General features: G+C 45.9%; 1 protein-coding gene across 3 annotated transcripts in view; it reads right to left on the bottom strand.

The window, feature by feature from the left end:
• Window positions 1-26,407, bottom strand: part of CDON (cell adhesion associated, oncogene regulated) — a 53,712-nt gene that overhangs the window by 11,416 nt on the left and 15,889 nt on the right. For 2 of the 3 annotated variants that reach the window (XM_085081920.1, XM_085081921.1), the window contains exons 2-14: window positions 23,022-23,158; window positions 20,718-20,990; window positions 19,039-19,185; window positions 18,600-18,743; window positions 17,565-17,846; window positions 16,471-16,740; window positions 15,233-15,577; window positions 10,718-11,010; window positions 8,741-8,915; window positions 6,433-6,561; window positions 4,914-5,120; window positions 4,107-4,288; window positions 2,872-2,977 (exon numbers count right to left, since the gene is read on the bottom strand). In XM_085081920.1, the coding sequence (XP_084938046.1) occupies window positions 2,872-2,977; window positions 4,107-4,288; window positions 4,914-5,120; window positions 6,433-6,561; window positions 8,741-8,915; window positions 10,718-11,010; window positions 15,233-15,577; window positions 16,471-16,740; window positions 17,565-17,846; window positions 18,600-18,743; window positions 19,039-19,185; window positions 20,718-20,990; window positions 23,022-23,097 (2,629 nt within the window). In that variant the 5' untranslated portion in view covers window positions 23,098-23,158. Of the gene's footprint in view, window positions 1-2,871; window positions 2,978-4,106; window positions 4,289-4,913; window positions 5,121-6,432; window positions 6,562-8,740; window positions 8,916-10,717; window positions 11,011-15,232; window positions 15,578-16,470; window positions 16,741-17,564; window positions 17,847-18,599; window positions 18,744-19,038; window positions 19,186-20,717; window positions 20,991-23,021; window positions 23,159-25,127; window positions 25,148-26,407 lie in introns of those variants that run through there. The other variant, XM_085081922.1, reaches the window with a different exon arrangement.

Here is a 26,407-nt window from a genome sequence, read left to right as displayed (position 1 = left end):
AGTATTTTCAATTGATTTTTTTAAGAAAGTCTTTCTCTACAAAAGCCAGAACTCACTAAACTCAAACCCCAGACATCCAAGTGTCCACACATGTGCATTTAAATTCAACAGCAGCCCTGTGCACCCTAAACATGCATTTGCCAAAGGGTTGCATGGGTTTAGGGTGGATTTTGCTGACTATTCACTGGGCAAATAACAAGGCAAACTGGCACAGAGGGCTTGGGACAAGGGAAAAACTTGGCTGTGAGCAGATCCTCTCACAGCCTGCACCCTTCAAGGTGCGAGGTGCGACTGCAGCTGCTGGTGTCACACAGGAAGGACACATCTGGGTCGCTCAGTTTGGCCGAAACAGCAAATAATCGAACGTGCATTTTATGAACCATCCTGGGAATGCGGCGAGGCTGTCCCGGTGCTGCTGCCCCTGCCGAGCCCGAGCCCGAGCCCGAGCCAAGCAATCTCCTCTAATAGGATGGTTTTGTCATCTCTGGCCCCTGGCCAGCATTTCATTTAGACACCCTCCTGAAGTACTGAGCACTTCAGGATAAATCACTCCCAGTTTTTACTTTCACGGGCTTGTGACAAATTTTACTAAACAGCGACCCTTTTTTTTTTTTTTTAGGGAGTTTAATTAACTGTTTGAGTGCTCTTAATCCCTCTTGGAAAATACCACCTTGAACTGTTTCCACTGTTTCTAAGGAACTGTCTACCACCTACTGATTTAAGCATTAATAAAAAGGCTCGTGCGTCCTCGGCGGGCAGGGCTGTCACTGTGACGCTGCTCAAACTCCTTTGGGACCCCAGCCCAGGTCCAGACCCTCTGCTGGGGCTGGAGGTACCCAGGAGGTACCTCTGGATGAGGCTCCACATCAGCAGCCCTCGCCTGCTGCACGTCCCAGGGAGGGTGGACAAGCCCTGGCTGAAGCTGGAATCGCCTTTCCCTAAATCGCACGTTTTCCCAAGATTCAGCCTCGCTTTTCCCGGCGCCCCCACACCCAAGCATTCCTTTCGGTAATTACTACACCAGGTTTTAGGTTTCCGCTTCAAACCATTAGTGCAACTGGAATCAGCACAGGCACTTTAACTGTCCTCTTCGTGCACCATTAGCGAGGGAAAACATTTAAACAACTGACATCAGACTGCATTTACATTTAAAATTCAATCTCCAGGTTCCTCGAAACAGAGAAATTCAGACCAGAAACAGAGAAATTCAGACCATCGCTGCAGCACAGGGGTGATTTTTTTGGTTTTGCTTCAAGCGGCTGAAAGATACCAAGGAGCCTTCAGAGTCAAGCTCTTTGCCTGTTTTCCCTTCAAATAAAATCTGATTTTGCCTGTAGCGGCATTTATAAGGAAAAAAAAGGTTTCTGCAGAGTTTTGAATGTCTCGAAAGACAAGACTTAACAGGAAGCGGTGAGGAAAGCCTGCGGCAAGCACTTAGCTAGCACAGGCATCACAACACTTTTTCCACAACTCACGCAGTCATTTCAAGATAAAATTCCCTGTCAAAAAACAGACAGATTAATTCAAAGGTAACAGGGGGAAAAAAGTGAAGAACAAGTGATTTATGGCAAAAATACCTTAAGTCACATGTTCCTCTACATATTTCACATCAAGTGCTTCCAATCACAACTTAATTGAAAATAGTTCTCTCTCCTTTTTTTTTTTTCCTCCTGAAAAGCTAATTTAGGGGAGCACAGTAAAGAACAGTTGAAGTTTAAATCTTTCCACCAAGTGATTTCTGTTGCAGGCTCTGGCAGAGCGGAGCAGCTGCTAATGGTTTCAGACTGCCACAAAGAGTTCAATACACACACGCTCGGAAAAAAAACCCGAAACAAGCTAATTTCACAGCACAGTGGAGCCCACTTAAACAACTAACTGCTCAGTGTATAAGATTTATAAACACACAAGTTCTGTCTAGCAAAGGCTAAAATACATTTGCAGATGAAGGTGCAGCCTGCACAAGGTTCTTTAAAGCCTCTGAGCTCAAACTCTGGATCTTTAATAGCTTTATAGTGTGCAAAAGCTTATGTCATGCATCAAAGTACTATGTGCAGTATTGTCTGGCAGGGGAAAATTTTCAAAATAAAGGCCCATTCCTCTTGTAACTGAAATAAATGAGGGGGAAAAAAATAATTAACGTCATCGGGCCAGAATGAGATCACTGCGTTTGCTCAGCCCGAGCAATAAGGACATTAAATAAAATATTTTTAAAGGGTTTTCCACTTCTGGACTAATATAGACATTATCTAATAACTTCTTCCAGGAAAATGATGATCTAATATGCACAGGGGAAAAAAATAACTTGATTAAAAGGCAAAATGAAGCACAAACATACCTGCATTTGCAGAGTGCTACAGCACTTGAGGCTAAAAGCAACTTCCTTATAGCAGGAGAAGTGATTAGGCAAGGTAAGAGGATAGAAGTGCAATTACACACCAGGTACTGCCAGCTTAGAAAGTCCATGCTGGGGTAAATAATTTTAAAAGCCTGCTAGTTGTTAGTACAGTCTGTAACCCAGATGTTTTTATCCTGGGTTAAACCTCATTTACACTGCTTTCTCTTTATACAAGTTGAAGCTACACCAGTTTAAATAGACCTTCATTAAGGATTTGCAGCTGTATAACAAGCCACACTTAAACCCAGTATTTAGTTCTCAAGCTTCCATGTCAAAGAGGCTTCAGGAGGAAGAAAGCAGCTCACGTGTGGGCAAAACCTGACATTAGATAGTTGAGATAGCTCCTTCTGGGAGATATATTGTAAAGGCTTTGCTTGGGAAAAGCAGTTTAGATTTCATATAAACACAGCCAACATGGCTACACGGTGTCCCACCCCATGGAGCAGAGCTCCAAGCATGCATGCCCAGCCCCATACCATCCACGATATCTCTCTTGTAGTCGCTGTCGTTGTCGCTGTCCGTGGGTCGGTAATAGATATAAAATCCTTGGATGGGCGTGTTGTTGTTGCTTGATGTAATGTACTGCAAGAGAATTTTAAAAGACTGCATGAGAGAAGAAAGATTTTAACTGAGTGCTGCTGAGTTGCCATCACTGAGGAGCTTGTCCTCTGGAAATATGAATATTTTTTAAAAGGTTGTGTAAGTAAAGGTGACTTGGAGTAGCCAGAGTGTGGGATGGGGACAAGAGACTGAGCTAGAGCCAATACTTTCCTCCCACATCACTTCCCAAACCCTCAATTGGGGTTTGACCATGCACTGCCTGAAAATCTGCATGATTAATGGAAATGGAAAAGTTAAAACCATAAAACTCTTCAGAAAGAGTTAAGGTCACTCTAAAAATCAGCTCAAGAATCTTTTACTTTAAGTTATGCAGCCTCCTGAGGAACTAGAGGTTATTTTAAGTTTATTATCCTTAACATCTCTTAAGGCTGAGCTAGCAGAGCAAACTAACACTGGGAACTCTACACATTAAATCCTCCAAAGTATACCAGGGGGTTAGATTTCAAAACAAGAGCAAGGAATTTCTGTGGGTTTCAATAAGGACTTTAAAGTACTTGTTTACAATAGACGAGGTAACAGGGGAAAGGAAAACGTTTCTCTAACATGAAACCTCCAGTGGACGTGAGGGAAGACAGCGGGTTGAAAACACACTCCCAGCCACCCCAGCCTGGATTGACAAAAGCAGCAGGAATTGCAGGAAACAGAGCCAACTCACAACTCATGGCACGAACAGGGCTTGGGACAGAGTTAAGCCCACTGGTGCCTCTGATATGTCTGTGCCAGAGCAGGTGGACTGGGGAGGCTGCAGCCCCTCGCTGGAGCGGCCGGTTGGGCACATCTGGCGTAACCCGAGGAGGGGAGTGTGGGGTCCCTGGGGAGCTGGAAGGGGAGCGGGGTGGAGGGAGGCTGGGAGATGGTGCAAAAGGCAACAGACAACTGACAGAGCTGCCTCAGAGCGGGAAAAAGGGTCTGGAAATGGGGGCAAAGGGCTCAAAAGGCACACGTCCCATTAACTCCTCCAGTTCTACCGCACGGACATGAAGTGTCTCAGCCCTGTGTGAGGAACACGATCATCTCCAGCTCAATCCTCAACCTTCACACAGCCCCAGCAGCACAAACCGCGAGGAGCACAGGAGGCTGTGACACCCACCGTCCACTTGAGCATGATCTGCGTGTCGCTGATGGCCTCGGTGTAGGCGATGTGTGGCCCCGCGATGGGCCGGCTGGAGAAGCGGCTGGTGAAGCCGGCCACCTGGTAGGGCCGGGATGCGGCGCTGCGCGGGCTCTCCCCGTAGTTGTTCACCGCGATCACTCGGAACCTGTACATTTCTCCTTTTAAGGGAAGGAGGGAAAGGGAGAAGCTGTTGGAGCAAAACAAGTGCCGCGAAGAGGATTCAAGGAGAGACTAAACAGATTAGGAAGAGCTTTTCGCACAACATGCAGTTAGAAAAGGCAGAGTCCTTTCCACAGACTGATGGGGAGATATAAACAGCTTCTAGAAGTCACTCAAGGGAAATCCAAAGGCTATTGTACACACAGATGGAGATGCCTCCATTAGCTCAGGAAGTCCCTAAACTGGTGGGCACTGAGAAGATACTTCACAGGATCCCTAACACCATCCACTCCCTCTTCTCTTGTGCTCTTTGCCTGAGTTTTCAGGGCTGGACATTGGAAGAAGTCAGGACAGACATTTTTCCATTAATGCATTTTTTCTAGATTCTGAGTGCTCACTAGAAGGACAATTAAGTTAAAAATAGCAGTGATGCACAACGCTCCTCTCCACACGAACAAGTATTAAATTATGGTGGGGTTTTTTCCACTTGGAAAGCCAGAAATCAACTTGAATCCACGTAACGAGCTCCTAGGCCATACATAAAACCCAAACCTAACTGAGCAGAAATGGGATAATCCAAGCAGAAGTCAGAGAGCTGCAGCAATGAAAGATAATTTCTAATACCTGGCTCCAAGTTCCGAACTTCCACAGACAGCTTGGAGGGAGAGATGTTGTCGGCTGCGACAAGCCAGTCGCTGTTGCGACCCAGGCGTTTGTACTCCACTTTGAAGGCAGTGATGGGGGAGCCCCCATTTGCACGGGGGATCCACGTGACGTACACGGATGATTCCGATGCTGTGGATATCGTGGGTCGGTCAGGAGCTTCTGGAACTGAAATGGGAAATTCGGTTACAAGAGGATTAGAGTCAGCTGAAACTTAATTTTCGGTAACAACAGATTAGACTCGTTGCTGATGATTATGTGGGATTTCACATATTTGCAAGGAGAATCTTAAATCCCCCTGAAATCACCACTGCCCTTACTCTGCTGGAAAGGATGGATGGCGAGCAGACAACAGAGGATTTTATTATCTTATCAATATATTAAAAAATTATACGGTATTGCACTACTCCAACCATCTCTACATGGAAACAGACACACACACTGAGCAAACAGGATAAACATGGTTATTACTTTCAAGCCCCCAAAATTACCCCAGACCCAACAAAACTTCAACCCATCTGCAGTAATGAGCGCTAGAGAAATGAGAAAAGAGAACAAAGCATGCACCAGGATATACTTACGGAACTCACTGACGTTACAGGCAGCAGTGGGACAGAGAGAAGGGAAAGAGGGGTGTTAGTAAATCTGGTTGTAAGAGCTGTGAGGCTTTACTAAACCAGCCTGGATCCATGAACACGGAGCTGGCACTGAGGAGTGGAGCAAGGAGAAGCAGGCTGGCAGCTCTGGGGCATGAAGCAGCTGAGCATTTGCAGCCAAGCACAAGGAAGGTTCTTGTGTGGCTCCTCTCACATTCAGTGCTGCCACAAGCATGCAGTGCTCAGCTCCTCGCCTGTGTTATTAAACCTCTCCACTCACCTTTGGCTTTACCCCAAATTTTAGATACTTTTGAGATGTTAGCCCCTGAGTAAATCTACCTGAACCAGGCCAAGGAGTTCAAAGGCTGGGGGAGGTGGTGTGTGAGAAAAAGGACTATAAACGTGCTCTTTTCATGGGAAACCAGGCCAAACGTCACACCTACTGGGAAGCACTTCTACCTCCTCACCATCACAGAAATAAGCCCATCCCTGGGAAGCCACAGGAAAGCATTCAGAACAGATATCATCCACTTTGAGAACTTAAACCTCTGACAAAGCCATTTCCCATTTCCCCTCTTCCTCTGGCTCTTTCTCAGTGGAAGGAAAGAGAAAACCAGAGTATTTAGCAAAAGGAAACCGCAGAATTAAAAATAAGCAGAAAGAACATGACTTGTAAGTGAAAATGCTCTTTGTTTTTTGAGAGCCACACATGCAGGCAGCAGCATCCTTGGAAATATCCTATGTAACAGAGCAGTCTCAGAATAAACAGGAAATAGAGGAGGCAATACAAGCACCTGGAGCAGTAGTAAAAACAGGTTAGCTCAGATGCAGCTCTTTACAACACAACTTCTAGCACCTAAACCACAAACCATCCACACTCCTACCTCCACTGTGGCGAGACAGGTCCGGAAGGATGACACCGAAATTATTTGTGCCTTCATGAACAATGGGATGCTTAGGGATTCCTACGGGTGGAGCTGGAGCCTGCGTGTTTTTCGAGGACGATGTTCTTTCTGAGGAGATTTGACAGACAGTTATCAGTGCAGAGCCCGGATAAGGAAATGCTGTTTGTCAGTGCTCAGTATACACTCATTCTACAAGGTCACTGGCCATGGTGCCACCCTGGCTCCAAATCCCAAGCTGTACAGTCAGGATAGCAATCAGGGAGTTTCTCTGGGAGAGTAAGAGAGATTTCCCACACCAGCCCAGGGACTGTGCATGGTGAGTGACTGTCCATCTGCAGGACTAACATCACCAGTGCCTAGTGGTGATGCCACCAGCTCCTGCCTGTGCTGCCGAGCCCTCTCACCACAACATCACCAGATGGGGAAAACTACACACTGAAATCCATGTCTAGAGAAGGAGTAAAAATGCTTTGGAAGCAGCTGGAGCCAGTGCACCAGGCTGAGAGGGATTCTGACCTGTGGCACTAGGAATGGCAGGGCAGTATGGAGCAGGGTAGGGGTGGCAGCACTGACTCCTCTGAGTTTGCCTGGGATTGAGCACAAGACAGTGAACAGGAAGCATCATCTGGGTTTAATATGATGGGCTGGGACAGGTGGGTTTGCTGGTGTGAAGTTTTCTTGGTCCCCCAGTAAGTTGGGAGGGTTAGTAGTAGGAGGAACATGAGTATGAACACTAGGATGTCTTTTATGGAAAAGTATGGGTGGAATGGGATTTTGCCACAGTTGGATACAACAGCCTGGGGGTTGTTTGAGCCTGACTCGTGGAGGAAGGTGGGGTAGGGCTTGTGATGAGAAAGGGAGGAAGTTTAGGGCAAAAAATCAGGTAAGTGTGGGGTTTTCTACAGAGAATCCTCCTCAGGCTCGTTCTCCAAGGGTCTCTGCAAGGAAGGGGATGGCTGAGAAAGGCTGGGAATGAGTGTAGCCCCTCAGAATGGTGTTTTGCCTCGTGGTAGGACACAGCCTATGAAGGGGGAGCAGCAGAAGGACTTCTGTGTTAGAAGTTTCTTTGTGTAAGTAGGAGCCATAGCAGAATCCTCATCCAGCATGCTGATAGATGAAGAATGAGGCTCCCTTTGGAGCAGGTTAGGGATCAATCAGCCATACTGAACATTTCTGCATGTCTGGGAGAGGGCAGTGCAGGCTGGGCTGTGTCTGCTGGGCTGTGTAGGGCGAGCAGTAGGTCAGTCAGGACCTGGCAGGGATCCAAAGTTTCATCAGATGTTTTGGGGGGTGGGTAGGTCACAATTAGGGAGTTGTTGATTTTTTGTAGCAGAAGGGAGATTTTCAGACATTGGGGTCCATCAGTTTTGGATCTGTTTGTTGACAGAATGATGACAAAGATGGATAGGGAGAAGGATCTACGTTTCACAAATTTCATGAATACATTATGTTCTTAAAATTTTAAGCTATCCTGTCCTTCACAGAATCCCAGAAGGGTGTGGGTTGGAAGAGACCTTTAAACTCATCTCATCCCACCCTTCTGCCATTGGCAGGGAAACCTTCCACTATCCCAGGCTGCTCCAAGCCCTGTCCAACCTGGCCTGGAACATTTCCAGAAATGGGGCAGCAACAGCTTCTCTCGGCAACTTGTGCCAGGGCCTCCCCACCCTCACAGGGAGGAATTTATTCCAAATGTCCCATCTAACCCTGCCCTCTGTCACTTAAAAGCCATTCTTGGATAGTAGTATGAAAAATATCTACTTGTTTGTGTGCTAAAGAGCACAGGCACCAGTGTCCAAGCTTGAAAGAAAAAAATGCTCTGATTAGGAATGTTGTGCTTGTTGCTGTCTGCACACAACTATCAGCACAGCTGGCTTGTGGTCAGCAGAGATTGTCACTGAGGTGTCTGCAAAGCAAACCAGGAGCAGCTTTGTTGATACATGAAAACTCAATGGTGCAGAGTTTCTTCTGTGATTCCCTGAAAAACCCCAACAAGGACAGGCTGCTCCCAGACTTTGCTCCTTAAAGCAAGAGGAACCTCACAGTGTAAATCTAAACAATCACCCCAAAAATAATATCATCAAGCTTTTAATAGCTTCTCCTCACCAACAGCCTCACGCTCAGGGAAGTTTGCCCTACGGCAACTTCAGCTATTAGAGGCTGTTCTTTAGCAAATAAAATTGCAGAATATTTCACATCTGGCTCAGCAGATGTCATTAAATGACTGATGTCATTAAATAAATGTCTCAGGCAGGCCGGGACACAGGGCACATTGTGCTGCACCTACCCTTGCTGGTGCGGAAGGTCAGCATGGCCGGCTGGCCCTCGCCGGCGGCGCTCCTGGCCACCATCAGCACCTCGTAGAGGCTGGAGGGCTCCAGCTCGGTGAGGCGCAGCTCGTTCTCGCTGCCGGGCACCCTCACCGTGTGCCAGCTGCCTGCTGCACTCACACCGTCCTCCAGCTGTGCACAGGGGAGAAACAGAGTCACAACTGGGCAATCCTCACACCCCGCATTGCTCACACACACAGCACCCAGAGCACCTCTGCCCCTTGTTAAAACTCTTTCTGTTTTCCTGCATTTACCTGTGGTTTGTCTCCAGGTGCTTCTGCTACAAACCACCAGCTTTGCAGCCACTTTCACAGCACTCCTTGGATAAACTTATTTTCCCTCTCCATGCACATATACACGGTTGGTTTTGACCATTTATTTTTTTCATTTTCACTCGTGGCTAAAACTACGAGAGCCCAAATGATTTTCAAGCCTTCAGTCAGCCTTCAGCTGTGTGTTACTAAAGGGCTGAACCCAATAACCCAACGAAAAGGAGATTTTCCCTGTACTAGCCCAGCTTTCCCTGTACTTCAGCATTTTAAAGTATTTATTGGCTAAAATGGGCAACAAAAAGCATGTCTTGGTTACTCCTTAATACTGGGGAAGAAGTCAGCAGGGAGACCAAAGATTTGAGTTTATCAATGCATGTTTCCTTTTCTTTTAAAACAAAAATGAGAACACCATTTAATTTAACAGTGAAACCACCAGCTCCATTAAAAAAAGAGAGAGATTCTGGGTAGTCCCTTAATGCTTGACCTTTGCAGGAAAACATTACCCCAAATCCCAAAGGAAAAGACAAAGATTCCATCAAAAATAAACTACTAAACAATATAAGACTTTAATAAAACATTGGAGGCAGATCTAAATGCTGGATTATCAAAGGTTATGCCAGAGGTCTTTGTTCAACTATTTTCTTCTACAGCAACCACTCCAAGGCTTTTATTTCCCCAACCTTTTTCCCCTTTATTACAAGAGGGAAATCAATAAAATAATTTAATGACACAAAGAGAGCACCACCCTAAAAGCCAGGATAAATTCCCTGCTGAGAAATGCATGAGTGAGCACATTTAATGTGGAAAGGATTGGTGTGAGAGAAGGGAGAGCATCAAAAAGGTCAAAAAAGCATTCAGAGCTTCCAGGGCTTACATGAACACGAACCAACTGCCTTTGGATGAGAAATTATCACCAACAAACTCTGGCACTTGGTTTTCAGGAACCAACAGGTCAAAAATCTAAGCATTCCCCCCAGGCTAAGACAAGATCAGGATGTAGAGGATTAAAAAGCTTATGAAAAATAAATCAAACGGCTTTGCCACGTGGAAAACTGGTTTGCTTGGAAGAACAGATGCAGGCATTGCTTGATTCTGATTTTAGAATCACAGAATCTCCTGAGCTGAAAGTGGCCTACAAGGATCACCAAGTCCAGCTCCTGGCTCTGCACAGGACACCCCAGGAATCCCATGTGATGTTAAGCAAAAGAGCTGGGTGTTGACACACCATTCTTAATGCCATAGTACATACTGCTCAGCCAATTTTAGTTCACCTTCATATTTGATAACTTCAGTTCATTTGAGTCCCTTTGGAACGCAGAGCAGCAAACTTGGTTACCTACTAAGGTAAAACAACTTCCCTTCTGCTCTCACACACAGATTCAAGCTTGCTCACATAAATGCATTTTTAACCCCACTGATGATGAACACAACATGCCCTGGAGCCCCATTCCCCATAATGACACTGTGAAGGACAGAAAAACCTGAGTAAATCTTAAAACTAGACAGAAGAGTGTATTTATGACAACATCAGCCACCCCTCCAACAAGCTGTGTGGGCACAGGAACCTTGTGCTTCAACTACACACTGTGTTCTCTCTGAGCCCACGTGCTGGTTGAGAAACCCACAGAAAGGCGCTGTCCCACGGGGGAGCAGGGATGGTACCTTGCGATATTTGACAAAGTAGGCGTTGATGGGCAGGCCCCCAGCGCGGCCTGGCCGCCACACCAGGCTGTAGGTGTCTGGCTTGGGTGTCTGCGGGGGGCTCAGGATGATGGGCGCCTCGGGCGGAGCAGCTGCTCCCGACGCTTTCTCCATCGCGGCCACATCCAGAGGCGACTTTGTTGCAGGCGAGCTTGGAAACACCATTTCTGCCCCGAGGTCGCCACCGCTCTCATCGCCCTGGGCAAGCTCCAGAGGAGCTGTTTCTCCTGCTCTCGTGCCAGCTGCTGGAGGAACTGCAAAGGGAGGGTCTGGTTACATCCCCACGATGACGTACGTTCGCCCCGCGCCGAGGGGACGCTAAATCATTCCAGGGTGACATTTCCAAACAAGCCCTGCTGCAAAACGCCAGGCCTAGAGGTGCCCACACAGATCTGAGCCTGGTGCCAAGCTGTGGCCTGCATGTTTTTTCAGGGCACAGCAGTGGGGTTTGGTTTGTTTTATTTGGTTTGGTGTTTTTTTCATGGTAGCAAAGAGAGAAAACCTGAAACTCAAAGTCTACAGGCACGGTTTGACTGTATCTCCACTAAATTAAGTCATGGTAATGCATGTTAAAAGAAATAAATAAGTATATAGCTAAATTTGTGAGACAGAGTAATTTGTACGCGGTTGTACAAGGAACTTTTCATGGCCTGCACTGGCATGCACACAAGAGGACATTCTCCTACCCCAGTTTCTGAGGTTTTAGCTGTAATTTGGAGAAGCTTTGGAAGCTGCACAACTCAACTACTTCATTTGAAAATTTATGCTGAGAATAAACTCAGTTTACAGGAAGATCTACATGCAATTTAATACCGACGCATTTCTAGAAATCCTTCTCCAGTCTCCTCCATCCTATTTACTTTTGGTGGTATGAAAAAAAGAATCTCTATAATATCAGTAGTCTAAAAGAGACCACAAGACAAAAAAAAAAAAAGCCCTGTTCGGCTGATGCAGGGCTCATCAGAATTCCAGGCAGGAAAAGGATAGCAGGTTGGACATCTGAGATTATCCAGGACAAGAAAACGTCAGTGCTTAAAGCAAGAAGGTTTGGGAAGCAGCACAAGGCTGCACACGGCAGCAGCAGGACAGCCAGATGTTCGGAGCCCTGTCCGTCCTTTCAGATTTGTGTAGGTTTATGTTACGTGCCGGGGTCTGGAAGGGGAAGGGAATGAAGGGAACTTGGTTTACAAAACAAACAAATTCCTTGGTAATGTAAAGCCTAGGCAGTGTTAGCCTGGCTGACTCAGATTCCTCCAAACCTCCATTAAAATACCAGCAGCAAGTGTGGCTGCTATTTTTGGCCACTTTTTAAAAAGCTGGGAAGGAAAGTTCTCTTTTCAAATTGAAGACACGCTCTCGGCAAGCATTCCTTGTTTGTTTCTTCTCATTTATTTAGCAATGCCACAAAATTCAGAGACAGGGAGAAGGGAACAACGTGGGGAGGATGTCCCCAAAGCCAGATGGTCTTAAAATGTCAGACACTCCCAGAACAATCCCCGAGAGAAAGGGTATCTCCGCTGTCAGGGGAGCAGCGGGAAGGGCTCGATATTGGAAACAAATGGGAGGAGGTGGAAGGCCCTCAGCACCGTGGTGGACCCTGAGGATGTGGGTGGGCACGGTTTGGTTTGACGCCTGCTGGCACTGGGGACACGGACTCTGGGAGTGGAGAATGAGTTGTGGTTTCAGCTGGTGACAGCAGACCCACAGCCAGCGCTGTGTTTATTGCTGCGGGAGGGGAGTCGTCAACAACTGCTGGGTTGTTTGTATTTTTGCTTTGGAAAACAAACCCCGGGTAACAATTGCCATTAAGTAATTCAGATCTAAGCTCTTTCTGCAAAGTTTCTGGTATAATTACTACCCATATAACCCAGCACATCAGCCTTCTCTCTGCTGCTGTGTCATTATGCAACTTTTTTTGGCTGCTGCTCTCAGTGCCACCCCTTTCCCCTTAGCCATGGGGATTTTAATTCCTCAGCTTCCCAACCCCACTGGGAACACCAGCAGCACTGAGCTGGGGCAGACCAAAGGCTGCATGAGCCCAAAATCCTGACTCCACCGGCACCTGGAGAAGGACTAAATGTCCCAAATTTGGGTATTAAAAGAATGTATTCATAGAATCCCAGAATGATTTGGGTTGGAAGGGACCTTAAAGGCTGTCCAGTTCCGCTCCAAGGCAGGGACACCTTCCACTACCCCAGGTTGCTCCAAGTCCCATCCAGCCTGGCCTTGGACACTTCCAGGGATCCAGGGGCAGCCACAGCTTCTCTGGGCACCCTGTGCCAGGGCCTCCCCACCCTCACAGGGAACAGTTTCTTCCCAATATCCCATCTATCCCTGCCCTCTGGCATTGGGAAGCCATTCCCCCTTGTCCTGTGCCTCCATCCCCTGTCCAAAGTCCCTCTCCAGCTCTCCTGGAGCCCCTTTAGGCACTGGAAAGGGCTTGAAGATCTCCCTAGATCCTCCTCTTCTCCAGGATGAACCACCCCAACCCTCCCAGGCTGGCTGCAGAGCTGTTACTCACACTCTCTGTAATACCCAGAGATATTACAGATATTAATATACTCTGTAATATCCACTGCTCGCTGTTGTTTCTCCCTTCAGCTGCCTCATTTTCAAGGTGCAGAGCCCTGACCTTTTCAGCCTCTCCTCCTGCAGAAACCTCTTCCCCATCTGCTGTGTTTCACAGCACCTTTTCTTGTTCTCCTCCTACCTCCCTGCCTGGGGTACAGCCCCAGGTAGAGCCCATCCTGCTGCTGTGTCCTGGCTGTGCTGGAAGCTCCAGCTTTTGTCCCTGCTGTGCAAACAGATCACATTCCCAGGCGTTTCTTCCCTGTTTCTTTAACAGCCAGAGGATCCTCCCTGTTCACAAGCTCTCCCAATACCTCAGCACAGGCTGGGAAAGCCCTCTGAAAACCTGAATGCAGCACATCACTGAGGTCACCACACCTGGCAAGTGTTCCAAATCACCTCAGGACTTCTCAGAGCTTCTCTAAGGTTTCTGTAGGAGCAACTTTAGCCTGTTTGCCCCTGAAACAACCACCTGCCTAGACTAAATGCTCCTTCTTGTGGTTTTCACTCCCTCTCCTTCTACTCAGACTGCCTGGAGTGTATTTTTCTCCTTCATTTCCATTAGACGAAGTTATTTTTGAGATTTAACCTTGAGTTCGGTCGCTCTGGGAAGCTCCTGCCATACAGGCCAACCCCACAACTGTCTGAAAAAGACTCAAAAGAAGGGAGGGCCATGGGTATGGGATCCCGAGGCATCATTTTACATTTTGGTGGTTTCTCACTATGATGGCAACTGAAGTTGTCCTGCCCGCTGTAAGACCATGCAATGAATCACAGCCTGGAATAGATCCAGCAGAAGGAAAAAAATATATATATACATTTTTCAGCCAAATGAACTCTCTTATTGTGTGCTAGAACAAGGAAAATTGTGGGACCAGGTACTGAGGCTGAGAGGTCCTTAAGCTGATCCTGCTACCAAAGCAATGCACTGGAATCCCAGCTGAAGTCATTCAGGTGCTTCAGAAGTGTTACCTGGCAGGAATTCTTCACTAAACAGCTGAGTGTCTGAGCACGTCTTTGGCATGGCTGGGAGCTGTTCTAAACCCCTAACAGCTCCCAGCAAGTCCTCAGGGACTTTTTATATCAAAACCAAATGCCTTAACCACCCTCTGCACCATAATCAGCAGCCAGTACAACGTATTAGAAACCGATAAAAGTTAATAAACAAAGCATTAAAATTGAACTCACTGCCATAAAATTCTGAGGCAAAGCAGTGGGATTTTTCTCTTTAACACAGGCTGAATTCTGGGATGATATTTAGTTTCGTGTTTCCACTCAGCAAGGTCCAAAAATAACTGATTTATAAAACTACATGATGGGATCACTTTCTTGAGGTTTCTTCTTTCTTTTTTTCCCCTAAGTGAACCTTTAAGCATCTTTTCATGTTATTTACAGGAGTTTTAAACTCTAACCAAAGAACTTTAAATATGGGGCCACATATTAAATCCCACTGACCTGAAACCTCCCTGGCATTCAGCTAAATTAACTAAGGCAAGGTGCTGAAAGAGCTGAGAAATTTAAGTCACTTCACGTAACTAAAAATCTTTATCTCAGTTCTTTTGAAGGGAACTTGGGGGAGCTCAAACCTGTTATTAATGTCCAGTGTAAGGAAAGGCTCTCTCCCATCTTGCCTTTAGTTCAAGTACTGTCTTTTCCTAGTAGCAATTTCAAGAAATAAATAAAAAATACCACCCTTGGATAATTTTTACCACAAATAAGATGCCTAGTCCATGCAATGCACACAGCATTTCTTCCTTTGCCTAAGGTGGGAGGGAGGAACTGGTCCATGAAGACAACTAAGACTTCTCTGTTTCATTTCCCTGAGACTCCACCCTACCCACCTGCCACTCTTTTCTTATTCTGAGGCATTTTTCACCTAAACCAGGGCGGTTTGGGGCTTCAACTCACCGACAGTCAGGAAGGCTGTGGCCAGGGCAGAGCCGTGCTCGTTGCTGGCCTCGCAGCGGAACTGCCCAGCGCACTCTGCAGTCACATTGCTCAGGTGCAGGGAGCCCCAGCCTGCCTGGGGCACGGAGGGACAGGAGGGCTCTGTCAGGTGCAGCCCTGCCAGGGGAGGCTGCTGTGCTTTGGGATGGAGCACCTGGGTGGGGTGGCTGATCAGGCCTCTGCTGTCGTACCAGCGGATCAGGGGTGCGGGCAGGCCAGTGGCATTGCAGGACAGGGTGACATCCCCGCCAGCCACCACAGTGGTGTTCACTGGGGAGGAGACGATGACAGGGACAGAGCCTTTGCCTGGGGGGAAATACAACCAGGGAATTCATTCAGCTAAGGAATATGATGCTTAATGCCAGAACAAGTCAATACAATTAAAAAAATAATTTTAACAATTATTTCTTCTCTACACAGCATCTCCAGACTCCCTGTCCAGACTGAAGAGATCAGCACAGCCTCCTCCTTAGAGAAGGCTGATAAAAACCTACACTCAAACCACACTTTAAATTCTCTAAATGGCAAAGACTTGACTGTCAGCAAGGAACACAGTGTAGGCAAGACTGGCTTAGTCCACTCCACACATGAAGAGGTCACGAAATCTCTGCTCAGCCAGGCTCTGCACAGCTCACACCAACCATAACTGGTCCAGAGAAGGTTTGAAGTTTCAGCTACGCATGACAGGGAGTGAACAGGGACAGCAACAGTCTTACCAACATCCTTGTGCCAGCAGAAATCAACTTCTCTGGGTATTAGAAGGTATCTTAGACTGAAAAGTGATCAGAAAGACTACTGGTACCTGATCCTGCCAATTGGATACAGGGGAAGTGTGCATTAACCCCAAACCTGATGATTGTTGTGTAAACTTGATTATGGAACAGGCTTAACTACTCAGCAGCCAATACTGCTAAGAGTACCAGTTCATCCAGCACAACAGGATCCTGATTCTATTTAAGAATAAATCGCATCAAATCCAATCGTAAGCTGATTTGATTGCAGCAGATAATCTAGGTTTTAAGTATCAAGTAGCCACAGAAATCCCTACATCTCTTAAAATCCAGCTGAAAGCACCTTCTTTGTAAGATGAGTGGTCAGAAACAAATTAATACTTAATCCAGAGGAAAAAAGCCAAAACAGAAGAAAGCTTAAAGTACAAATGTTCAGTGTGAATTCTTGAGGGCTGCAAGTGCTCCTACCTGGCTGGACTCGGAGTCTCCCCGTGGACTGCACAAAGCCAATTCCATTGTTTGCCACACACTGGTACAAGCCAGAGTCCTCCAGGGTGACCCCACAGATCCGCAGGTGGTTTCCCACGGGGAAATGTCGTGGGGAGAGATGGAGAGGAGCTGCATTGTGGAGCCAGGTGAGGGTTGGAGCAGGACTGCCATGAACATCACACCAGAAATGAACGCTCGCTCCAGTAGCCACAGTTTCATCCTGCAGCCCCCTGGAGAGTGAGGCAGGTTCTGGAAAGGGAAATGATTTTACATGAATGACTTAGACTAAGTCCTGGAAAAACTGCTGTGAAACATTACACAGGCTTATCACATCTAAAGGCTGATCAAGTACCACAGTCTGCACAGCTCGGAGCTGGTTTTCCCACACATGGGCCTACTTGAATGGTTTCTCCTTTTTATTCCAACAGCCACGTGTTTGCATTAATCTTGTAAATAAAACACTTCTATTTTATAAATAATTCATTAGTGACATCCCCCCAGAAAAGGTGTGTTGTGTGTCAACACCCTGTTTTCTGAATAACTCCAGCATACACCTTTTAAAGCCCAAACAAAAACAGTCATAAATGCAAAAAAACTCAAAACCAGGAAAATCTGTACAACAGAAAGGGGAGAGGAGGAACAACTAGAAGCCAAACAAAAGAGGCCAAATACATGATTATGTTTCTTTTGCTTTTGTTTATGTTCTCATCCAAACATGTCACCTCCCCTTGCCAGTTTTTTTTCTCACATACAACCTCAAAAGAAGCAAATCTGGTTCCTGGCACATTACTGACACTGGCACTCTGTAGGAAAATAAATGGATCAGTTCCTCCCTTGGAGTTTGTTATCCCTCACTTTTCATTATTTCAGACTGCAAATGGTTTGAGTAGATAAATAATTACAGATTTTAACTTGGGATGGGCTATGGTCATTCGAAACAAATCTGTATTCTTTATTTTAATATGCTTAAGGCTGAGAAAGAATGTGAGGCTGTTTGGAAGCAGATGCCAAAACTAGCACATATATGAAGGGAACATTTGTTGCCTGGATGTGAGAATGTCCTTCCTTCTTACCAAGTACAGCAAGCGAATAGTTAACATATTTCACTGCTCCAGAGTCACTTCCCACCAGGCAGGAGTAATTTCCAGCATCCGATGCCTCGAGCCGGTCTGTCACCAGGTGAGAGTGCAGCAGCCTCCAGCTGCCTCTCCTCAGCGCATCCCGGCCATCCTTAACCCAGTGGACAGGAGCTGACCCACTGACCACACACTCCAGGGTCAGGGCGCTGTGCAGGGGCACTGCCAGGCTCTGCGGAGCCAGCGGGTGAAGGATGTGGGAGCCACCTGAAGAAGGGCCTGGAGGGAAGGAGATACATTGTAGAATTGAATCACAGAATGGTTTGGGCTTCTGGTCACCTTCCACTAGACCAGGTCGTTCCAAACCCTGTCCAACCTGGCCTTGAACACTTCCAGGGATGGGGCAGCCACAGCTTCCATGGGGAGAGAGCCTCACAGGGTCTCACAACCCTCACAAGGAAGAATTTCTTCCCAATATCTAATCCACACCTACTCTCTATCAGTGTGAAGCCATTCCCCCTGGTCCTGTCACTCCAGTCCCACTCTCTCCATTTTCCTTGTAGGCTCCCTTCAGGTACTGGAAGGCCACAACTAGGTCACCTCTAAGCCTTCTATTTTACAGGCTGAACAATCCCAATTTTCTCAGCCTTTCCTTGCAGGAGGAACCAACCAAGCTTTTAAACCACACCTTCCCTTCCCATTCCCTGTCCTCCTCCATATCTTTCAAACACTGCACTTGGGACTGAGCACAATGTTGTAACACTCTCTTTCAGAAGCCCTGCTCCAAAACAGATTTGGGGACAGAAGTATTAGCAGTATTCCCTTTGCAAGGGTGACTTCCTGGGATTTGAAAAGCAGTCATGCTGCTCCTCCACAGTGAGGGGAAATAAGAACTGAATGTGCAAAGAATGCAGGAGAGATCTTACATAATATGATAGAGGAGGCACTGATATGCCCTTGCTAAAAACCTCAGGGATGTTATTTATTCTGCTTGAGCTGCATTAATTCTGGAAAGCTGAACTGAATACTCACGTGTGACTGTGAGCTTCCGTGCAGTGAGTTCTACTCTGAGGTCGTGAGTAACTGGGTTGTATGCTGCACACTTGTAAGATCCTCTGTCTTCTAAAGATACATTCAAAATTTGCAGGTTTCCAGATGGAAGAATTAGGTAGTTGTCTAAACAAGTGGGGAAGGCAAAAAGAGGAATAAATTTAATTTAGTTTCAAAAGAAGTCTTCCTTTTTTGTAATATTTTAAAACTAATTTGTCAGCTATACCTATTTATTCTAAATATAGGATGACAAAGAAATCAGCATGCAAAGGAGATTAATTTCCAAGGGTAGGTTTAGATAAAGTGATTTGCACAGGAAGTTCTGCAAGTTTAGGGAGGATTTTTTCCTTTAGGTGCAAAATAAAAACTCCAGGTAAGCTTTTGCTGGATATTTATATTGCACAAAACACCTCACCCTCACCTGTTGATTGTTCCAGCCATTTCCCCCGCACTTGGAAGCGAACCTGTGCTTTGGGGTGACTTTCTGGCACCTTGCAGCCGATGAGAGCTGTGCCTCCTTCCTCTGCTGCAACAGCAGCCGTCACCGAAGCATCAAAGTCAGCTAAACCTGGAGAGAGTTAGGAACAGGGTAAGAGCAGCCACGGCTTGGGAGAGGGGAAGGGCAGTAAACTCAGTATTTGTGCTCAGAATACAGCTGGTTTCATGCTGATTACATTCTCTGGTGCAGCTTTTGGACATTCACATTGACAGGCCTGGTCTATCCTGCAGCCCATTACAGCACAAACCCTCCTTATCCACCTCCTTACTACAAAAAGCACCAGCTTTTACATGGGAATAGTGAGGAGAAAAAATAATTCCTACACCCCCTCAACTGCTCCTAGAAAAGCCAGCAAAGACACTGGAAAGGCTGCAGGACTCTTCACAGGCTGTGCAGGCGCTACAGGAGACAATTCACACTAACAGCAGGAAGACTGTCCATAAAAACATGGAATTGTCTTTCTGTGATGATAATGAACACAGCAGTGCTGCGAGGCAGGCAGAGAGCTCCCAGCACCTTCCCGTGTGCTGCCAAAACTTCCAAGGGAGGAGGGAAGTGTGAAAGCTGCTCTTCTACTCCCTCCACGTTCAAACATCTTTGAGGTTGTGAAGTTTTCCTATGTTGGCCACCCTTAGAGCTCTCTTGAGAGGGACTGGCCATGGGTCAGTACTTTACCAAAACACTTATAAGAGATTTTCCTCCCGAGGGGATTTTGGACATGCCCCATAGATGAGGTACCCTTGCAGAGAAATCACTCAAACCCTGCTTGACAAAGACCTGATTCAGACAGTCCCGAGATCCCAAGCAGACAAATTATGCTCATGCAGGAATATTGTACTCCTATTCTCAGCGCCACATCGTCTTTTTCATGTGGAAAACATTGCTCTTCCTCTTCTGAAGTCCCTTGAGGTCAAATAATTTACACATCAAGCATCAAGGCAAAGACTGATCAGAAGAACCAGTGCAACTAAGAGAAGGGAAACTGTCCCTAAAGGAGAGAAAACTGTCCTGACCTGAAGAACAGCTACACTGGTTTGATCAAATCAAATGAAAATCTGCAGCTCCCCCCCTTATTTCCCAGGCAACAATTCCCACTGCTTTCTCCTCAACTCTCAAGCATGCTTCTACAATGGCATGGCAGCTCAGCTGGTATTTCAACATCCTTTGCAAAGGGAAGCATTTGGGAATGTTGTATTTCCAGGCCAATTCATGGAAATGAATGTTATTTCACTGAATAATATTTGTGTTTGCTAAAAGAGACTCTTGAGGTCCTTCAACCTGAAATGAGGCTGACACCAACACTAAATCCATCAGGTAAGGTTTGGTCTAGCTGAGGCTTTAAAAGCCTCCAAGGATGGTCATCCACAAGCTTTCTGGGGAATCTGTTCCAGGGCTGCATCACCTGACACGCCTCAGATGACATAATTTTAAAAAGGCAAGAAGTGTATAATCCATCATATTCTATGTACTGGCTGAGGAAAAAAACACCCCAGAACATTTTGACCTAAGTGTTTTCTAGAAGTCAAAGAACAAACCATACAAGCCAGCTGAGGTCTACAGAACTGGCAAGGGGCAAAGAACAGGAATGCAAATGAACTTACTGCCCATGGACACCGAGGCAGGCCGGCTCAGCACGGCGCCCACGCTGCTGCTCGCCACACACTGATAGTGGCCACACGTCACCGGGCTCAGGGACACGATTGTCAAAGATCCTGACTGGATTTCCACTTCTCCCACCCTGCTGGCCAGAGGCTTCCCATTAAACAGCCAAGAAAGGTGAGCTGTGGAGGGCTGGGCAGAGCAGTGGAGCTGGACGGGCTCACCAGACTTCTGGACAGTAGATGAGGGCTCGGAAATAAAACGGGGAGTTAAATCTAGAAGGAAAAATATAGATATTGAGTTAGAGACCAGCATTTTGCATGGACACAGGTGGTAAGGTTAATGATGTGCTGACTGGTATGAAAGGCTCACCATATAAAAGGTCTCTAAACTCCAAGTTGCAAGTGATACTCAAGCAGGTGTTGCCTTTTCCTTGGCAAGAGGAACTCAGGAGAGATTCCTGCTTGCTCTCAAACACCAGGAAAACGTCAAGATTCAAACCCCATGAAGGGGGCAACAATAATTAAATGGGGCTAGGTGCAGTGTACAGGAAGGAGGAGGTACCTCCCCAAGTGTGCACAAGGCAGAGGCATCACGCTTGCCAGGGCCAGCAAAAACTGCAATCCCACTGGATTTATCCAGAGGAAAACAGCACCCGTCACCTGAAGAGATGGAGCACAGGAACATGCAGCTGTAGCTGATCTGTCCCATATGAAGCAGGCCTGGACGTGACTTGTAAAATGCTAGAAATGGCAGGAGCCTGCCAGGTATTTACACAGAACCGTCTCCGAGTCTGCAGAACTAATTAAAAATAGCCGGATAAAAAAAGCTGGACGAACAGCAAAGGCTCTTGCTAATTCCAAATACATGGACTTCATCAGGACAAGGATGATGAATTGGGCATCCATTATCTTTACCGAGTAAAGATGAACAGAAACAGGAAGAGCTGCTAATAAATAAAAGGTTCAATTCCACAGAACTTGGTTATGAGAATCCATTTATTTGCCAAAAGAAAATTCCTGCTTGTTGGAAGAGATTTTTTCCTATCCTGGCCAATGAAACACTGGGAAGTATTTCCATTTGTTTTCTATTGAATTCTCCACTAAAGATTTTGCATGAAGGAAGCAAGCAAAAGGCAATTAACACCAGTAACACTTAATTGGTTAGTAACACAAATTAGGAGAGAAAACTAAATTTAAAATAGACACATTGGCAGGGAAAAACAACTTCTAGTTTGTAAAGGATCTAAGGAATTCCAGATAGTACGGGTCAAGATGATATTAAATGACATCCAAGTCAGAGACAGTTTTCTTATAGGTGGGGCCCTGGATTCATGCTTTTCTTCTCAAGTCAGTCCATCCCAGCTCTGGTTATGAGTTTCAGATGAGAAACTGCACATTTTTAACTGAACCATAAACTATCTGCATAAACATAAAATAAAACTGGAAATTAAAGTGTGGCTTCACTTAACAAAAAAAGATGAAATCCATAAAAATGGTATCCAAGCATTTCGCAGGACTCCAGATGTCCATTTTTAGCTTTTAATTAGAAAACTGTTTTTCCTATTAGTTCAGTTTGAATTTCCAGGGATAAGAGGGAAGCACTGACCTTTCGGTTTTCTCCCCACCAATTGCTATGAAATCATACTGCTACTTTCATCTTCGCCCCTGCCCTCACTTCTGACACCAACACTTTGTGCTTCGCGTAAAAGGCAAAATTGGTAGCAGTGACCCTGCAGCTGGAATTTATCTCCTATGACTGCTTGAAAAATAAAATTTATCCCATTTGCTTATAACGATTGGCTATGAAGTGCTAAAAGTAGTAAAAGCTTCTTTTTTGTGTGGTTACGTTAAGACAAGCTGACTACACAGAGCAGATGTGTCAATTAAAACCATCCCTCTTCTTTTTTTAACACCAGAGCTGTTCCAACTGCAGCCACGCATCAGCTTTCGCATTTCAAAGGGCTGATTCCCCTCTCCCCCTGCAAATCCAAACCCCTCCCGACCCCTGGGAACACAGGATGCACTGTATGAAGCAGAATCAGCGTCCAGCTGAATCCATGGAGATCCCAAGGAACAAACCCACATAACCCAGAGTCTTCCATGTTCTGGCGCTTGTCTCAAGCCAAGTTTTCACAAGCAAAGTCATATACTGAGTGTAAGGCTACGTTTCAGTGCTCCATGCTTCCTTCAAATCAAATTATTGACAATATCCATTAAAGTTGAAATGCACACCCAAGCGCTGCTTGTTCCAAAGTTTGGGCTAAACCCCAAAACCTCCAAGTCCCCCAGCTTGGGTGACCTTACCTGTGCTGGTGGCAGTGACAAGGCTGGTGGCAGCAATGAGGAGCAGTGCCTGGAAGCGCCTGGGGGCTGGATGCATAGCGCCAGATTATCCAAATTGAAAGCCCAAAGCTCCAGATTAAGACGAGGCACGGAAACAGCTACAAAACAAACAGACACATGTCTACTGTGAGTTTCAGGAGTTCGTCTTTTAACTCTCTTACAACAAAGTGTTTGGGGTTTAAAGAAGGAAAAAAAAAAGCACAACCAGGAAACAGCCAATATTCTTTGCAATATAGAAACCATCTGTAAAAGTGAGTTAGAGCTGAACTTCACTGTGGTTCCAAGTACTATTCTTATAATGTAAGAGTTTTTCCACAGCTGGGGCATGAGGCATCCGCATTGAACCGCTCTGCCTTGATAAATTAGACTCTGTTCCACCCAGAGGAGCTGGAGTCCAAAGTAAACAGCTTATCTATTGGAGATAATATTGTTTGCAAACAATAATCATTTGACCATCTATCATCAGGCCGCACTTGTTTTACAAGTTTCTATGAATCTCCTGCTGCAATGCTGCTACTGCTCACAGTTGCTCTAAACCTGGTCACTGAGACCTGTCACCTGCTGGCTCCTTCTGCTGTGCTTTACAGGCAAACCCTAGCAATGAAAAAAGTGCCAATATTACTCTTCTTCTCATTTATGTTCTCAAACAAATGGTGCTTTCTCCTACATCCTTTTGGGACATCCATTATATCCACTTTTATCTTCATGGCTGGATCACATACAACCATTCAGCTACGGAAGATCTCACTTTCATCATCAAAAACAAAAACTACATCATTAAACCAGCTAAACACAAACTAAATATGATCCCAGAGGTCTTTTCCAACCGAAATGACTCTACAATAAACTGTTAAACCAGCAAAATACAAACTAAATCACAGAACCAGTAACCAAGCTTGCACGAGGTGAGTCCCAGGAATGGTGCTTCTGACACTCTGAGTCTCAATCAAACACTCATTTCTCCAAGAAAACAATAAATCTGCAGCTATCATTCACTTAAATGTCCTACTGGCCTTGCGTAATGCTATGATGGATAAGATCTGAGTTCATTTAGCACAGTTACTTCATTTATCAGCCCAGCCATACAATTCCGCTGCTGATAACACTCAAAATACACTTTAAACATCTCATCTATCAGCTGCATATATAAACACATATCCAACACACACACAACAACCAGGAGTTTTACTTGAGCACAGAAACAAGTGCAGCAACACACATGCTTGGTAGGAGTAAGTCCTAATTTACTGAGTGTTCATGGAGACATTTGCTTTCCAAGAAGCTGGATCCAGATATCAACAGCAAAATTATTCCTGCGGTTTATTTAAAAATAACCATATTTTATCATCACAGCAGCATGGTAACATATATATGCAAATTAAGCATCAGGAAAAGCCTCCAATTGTAATTAAAGAATCGCTCTGGATTTTATGGAGCTGTTTGCTCACTGCCACTTCTGCCTGCAAACTGCACTCCAGGTTACACTGACAGCCTGAGAGGGCAGCAAGAAATGTCGTCGGGTTCTGCTCACAATTCTGGGCAGTTTTATCTGATCCGGCAAATTTATTTCAGCTGCTGGGAAGAGCCGGCAATCCTGTGGCCCAGGCTGGTTCCCAAGGCGAGCCAGGGCTGTTCTGGGAAGCCACAGATGGCAGAAGAGCCCAGCTGTGCCGAAGGGGTTGGTTTATTTGAATTCTCCCTCGGTTCAAGGGCAGGAGCGCCGCTCCACCAGCGCGCGCAGAGGACAAAGTAAACACCCAGAGAACTTGTTAACATCAAACACTTTGCTGAAGAGGGCTGGGGGCAATGTTGCTTTTTGCCAAATCTTCCCTCCACTATTTATTTATCAAAAGCAATGAAACGTATATTCTGGGTCAACTTTAACCCCAGCACATGGAGCTACTGGGTTATTTTGCAGCTGTCTTTTTAAACAAGGCCAGCTCATTATCTTTAACTAAACTTTATCTTTGGAGATCTACTTTATCCAGGCTCTGATTTCCCTCTGTTTATCTTTCTCCTTACATGTTCCTCACTGCCAGTGTCAACAGCTACTCCTCTTTGACCTACCAGTTTGGCTTTTGCAGGCTTGTGGAGTGGTAAGATCAACTGCAAAGCAGTGAGTACACACAGCGAGCCACAAAGACCAAAGTTCTTTGACTGGGGGGAAAAAGGAAAAATATTGGCTTTAACTGGAGTAGGATTGTTCAGCATCAACATTCGGGCATCTGAATGAAGTTTCTCCAACATCTGCTCCTGCAGGGATTGCAGAAACATCTTACTCACTGGTAGATCTGGGAACACAGGGGAAGATAAGACCCAGCAACACAACGCAAACCAAAAATGCTTCTTTTTTTTCTGCAGATGGTGAAGACACTCCAGAAGCCCCTTGCTAAATACAGAGAAGAGGGCAATGACCACAGCTCATAGTTTTGGTGTCTTTAGAAATCCTGTGGAGCAACTTTGGCTCTTTAATGTTATATTAAAAAAGCCCTAAGGATGGAAAAACACAACCTTTCCCTTTTGTCATCTTTTCAATAACCCTGAGCGCCCATTTTGACAGCAAGTACCAGTGGCTGGGGATCTGCTGGGATCAGAAAGATGAGCACCTTGATTAGATGTGGCTCCACTTTAGTGTCCTAGACTCTGAGATAAGCTCTGCCCAGAACAACTCTGCCCACTGTTCACTGTTGCTCGATTGGGAGGATGAATATCCATCACTTGTGGATCAAATAGTCAGTTATTTTGAAGTAAGAGGTGTCACTGTCTGAGCATTTTAATCTGAATGAGGAGTTATTAATATAAATAATAGTCAAGGCTGAATAGAGACAGACATGGTTTTCGTGGATCAGGAAAATGTACTTTTCACTTTCACCTGCCATTTCTCCAGCCCAGCAGAAAGGCACAGCATGGCAAAGGCCACATTGCTCCTACTTCCACCCAGACATCTTCACCTAAAGTCATCCTCCAGTTATCTTCATGCAGCACTTGACCTCTTTGTCAGCTGTAAAGTAGCTTATTGCCCATGGATCAAGGGAACAAGGAAGATAACGGATTTGTGTCAGGGGGAGAGGTCATCCCAACCATTCCAATGGATGTCTGCTCCTCAGAAGCATGCTGCACACACAGGGGCACCCAGAAATGTGTGCCTGGTGCTTCTGGATGGAATTAGTAAAATGAAGTATTTCTGCACATGACATAAATCTAGCTGTGCACCCTGTTTGTCACAGACCCTTTGTGAAACGAATCCCTCAGCACAGAGCTGCAGGGACAGCCACCCAGCAGCTCCCAGTTCCAGCTCCACGACCTCCAGAATGCTGTGCACAGGCAAGAAAATAAACCATCAGCAC

The sequence above is a fragment of the Lichenostomus cassidix genome, chromosome 24, assembly GCF_008360975.1.
Source record: "Lichenostomus cassidix isolate B80296 chromosome 24, HeHo_3.0, whole genome shotgun sequence".
NCBI classification, from domain to species: domain Eukaryota; kingdom Metazoa; phylum Chordata; class Aves; order Passeriformes; family Meliphagidae; genus Lichenostomus; species Lichenostomus cassidix.
This window is presented reverse-complemented; position numbering and strand designations above follow the sequence as displayed.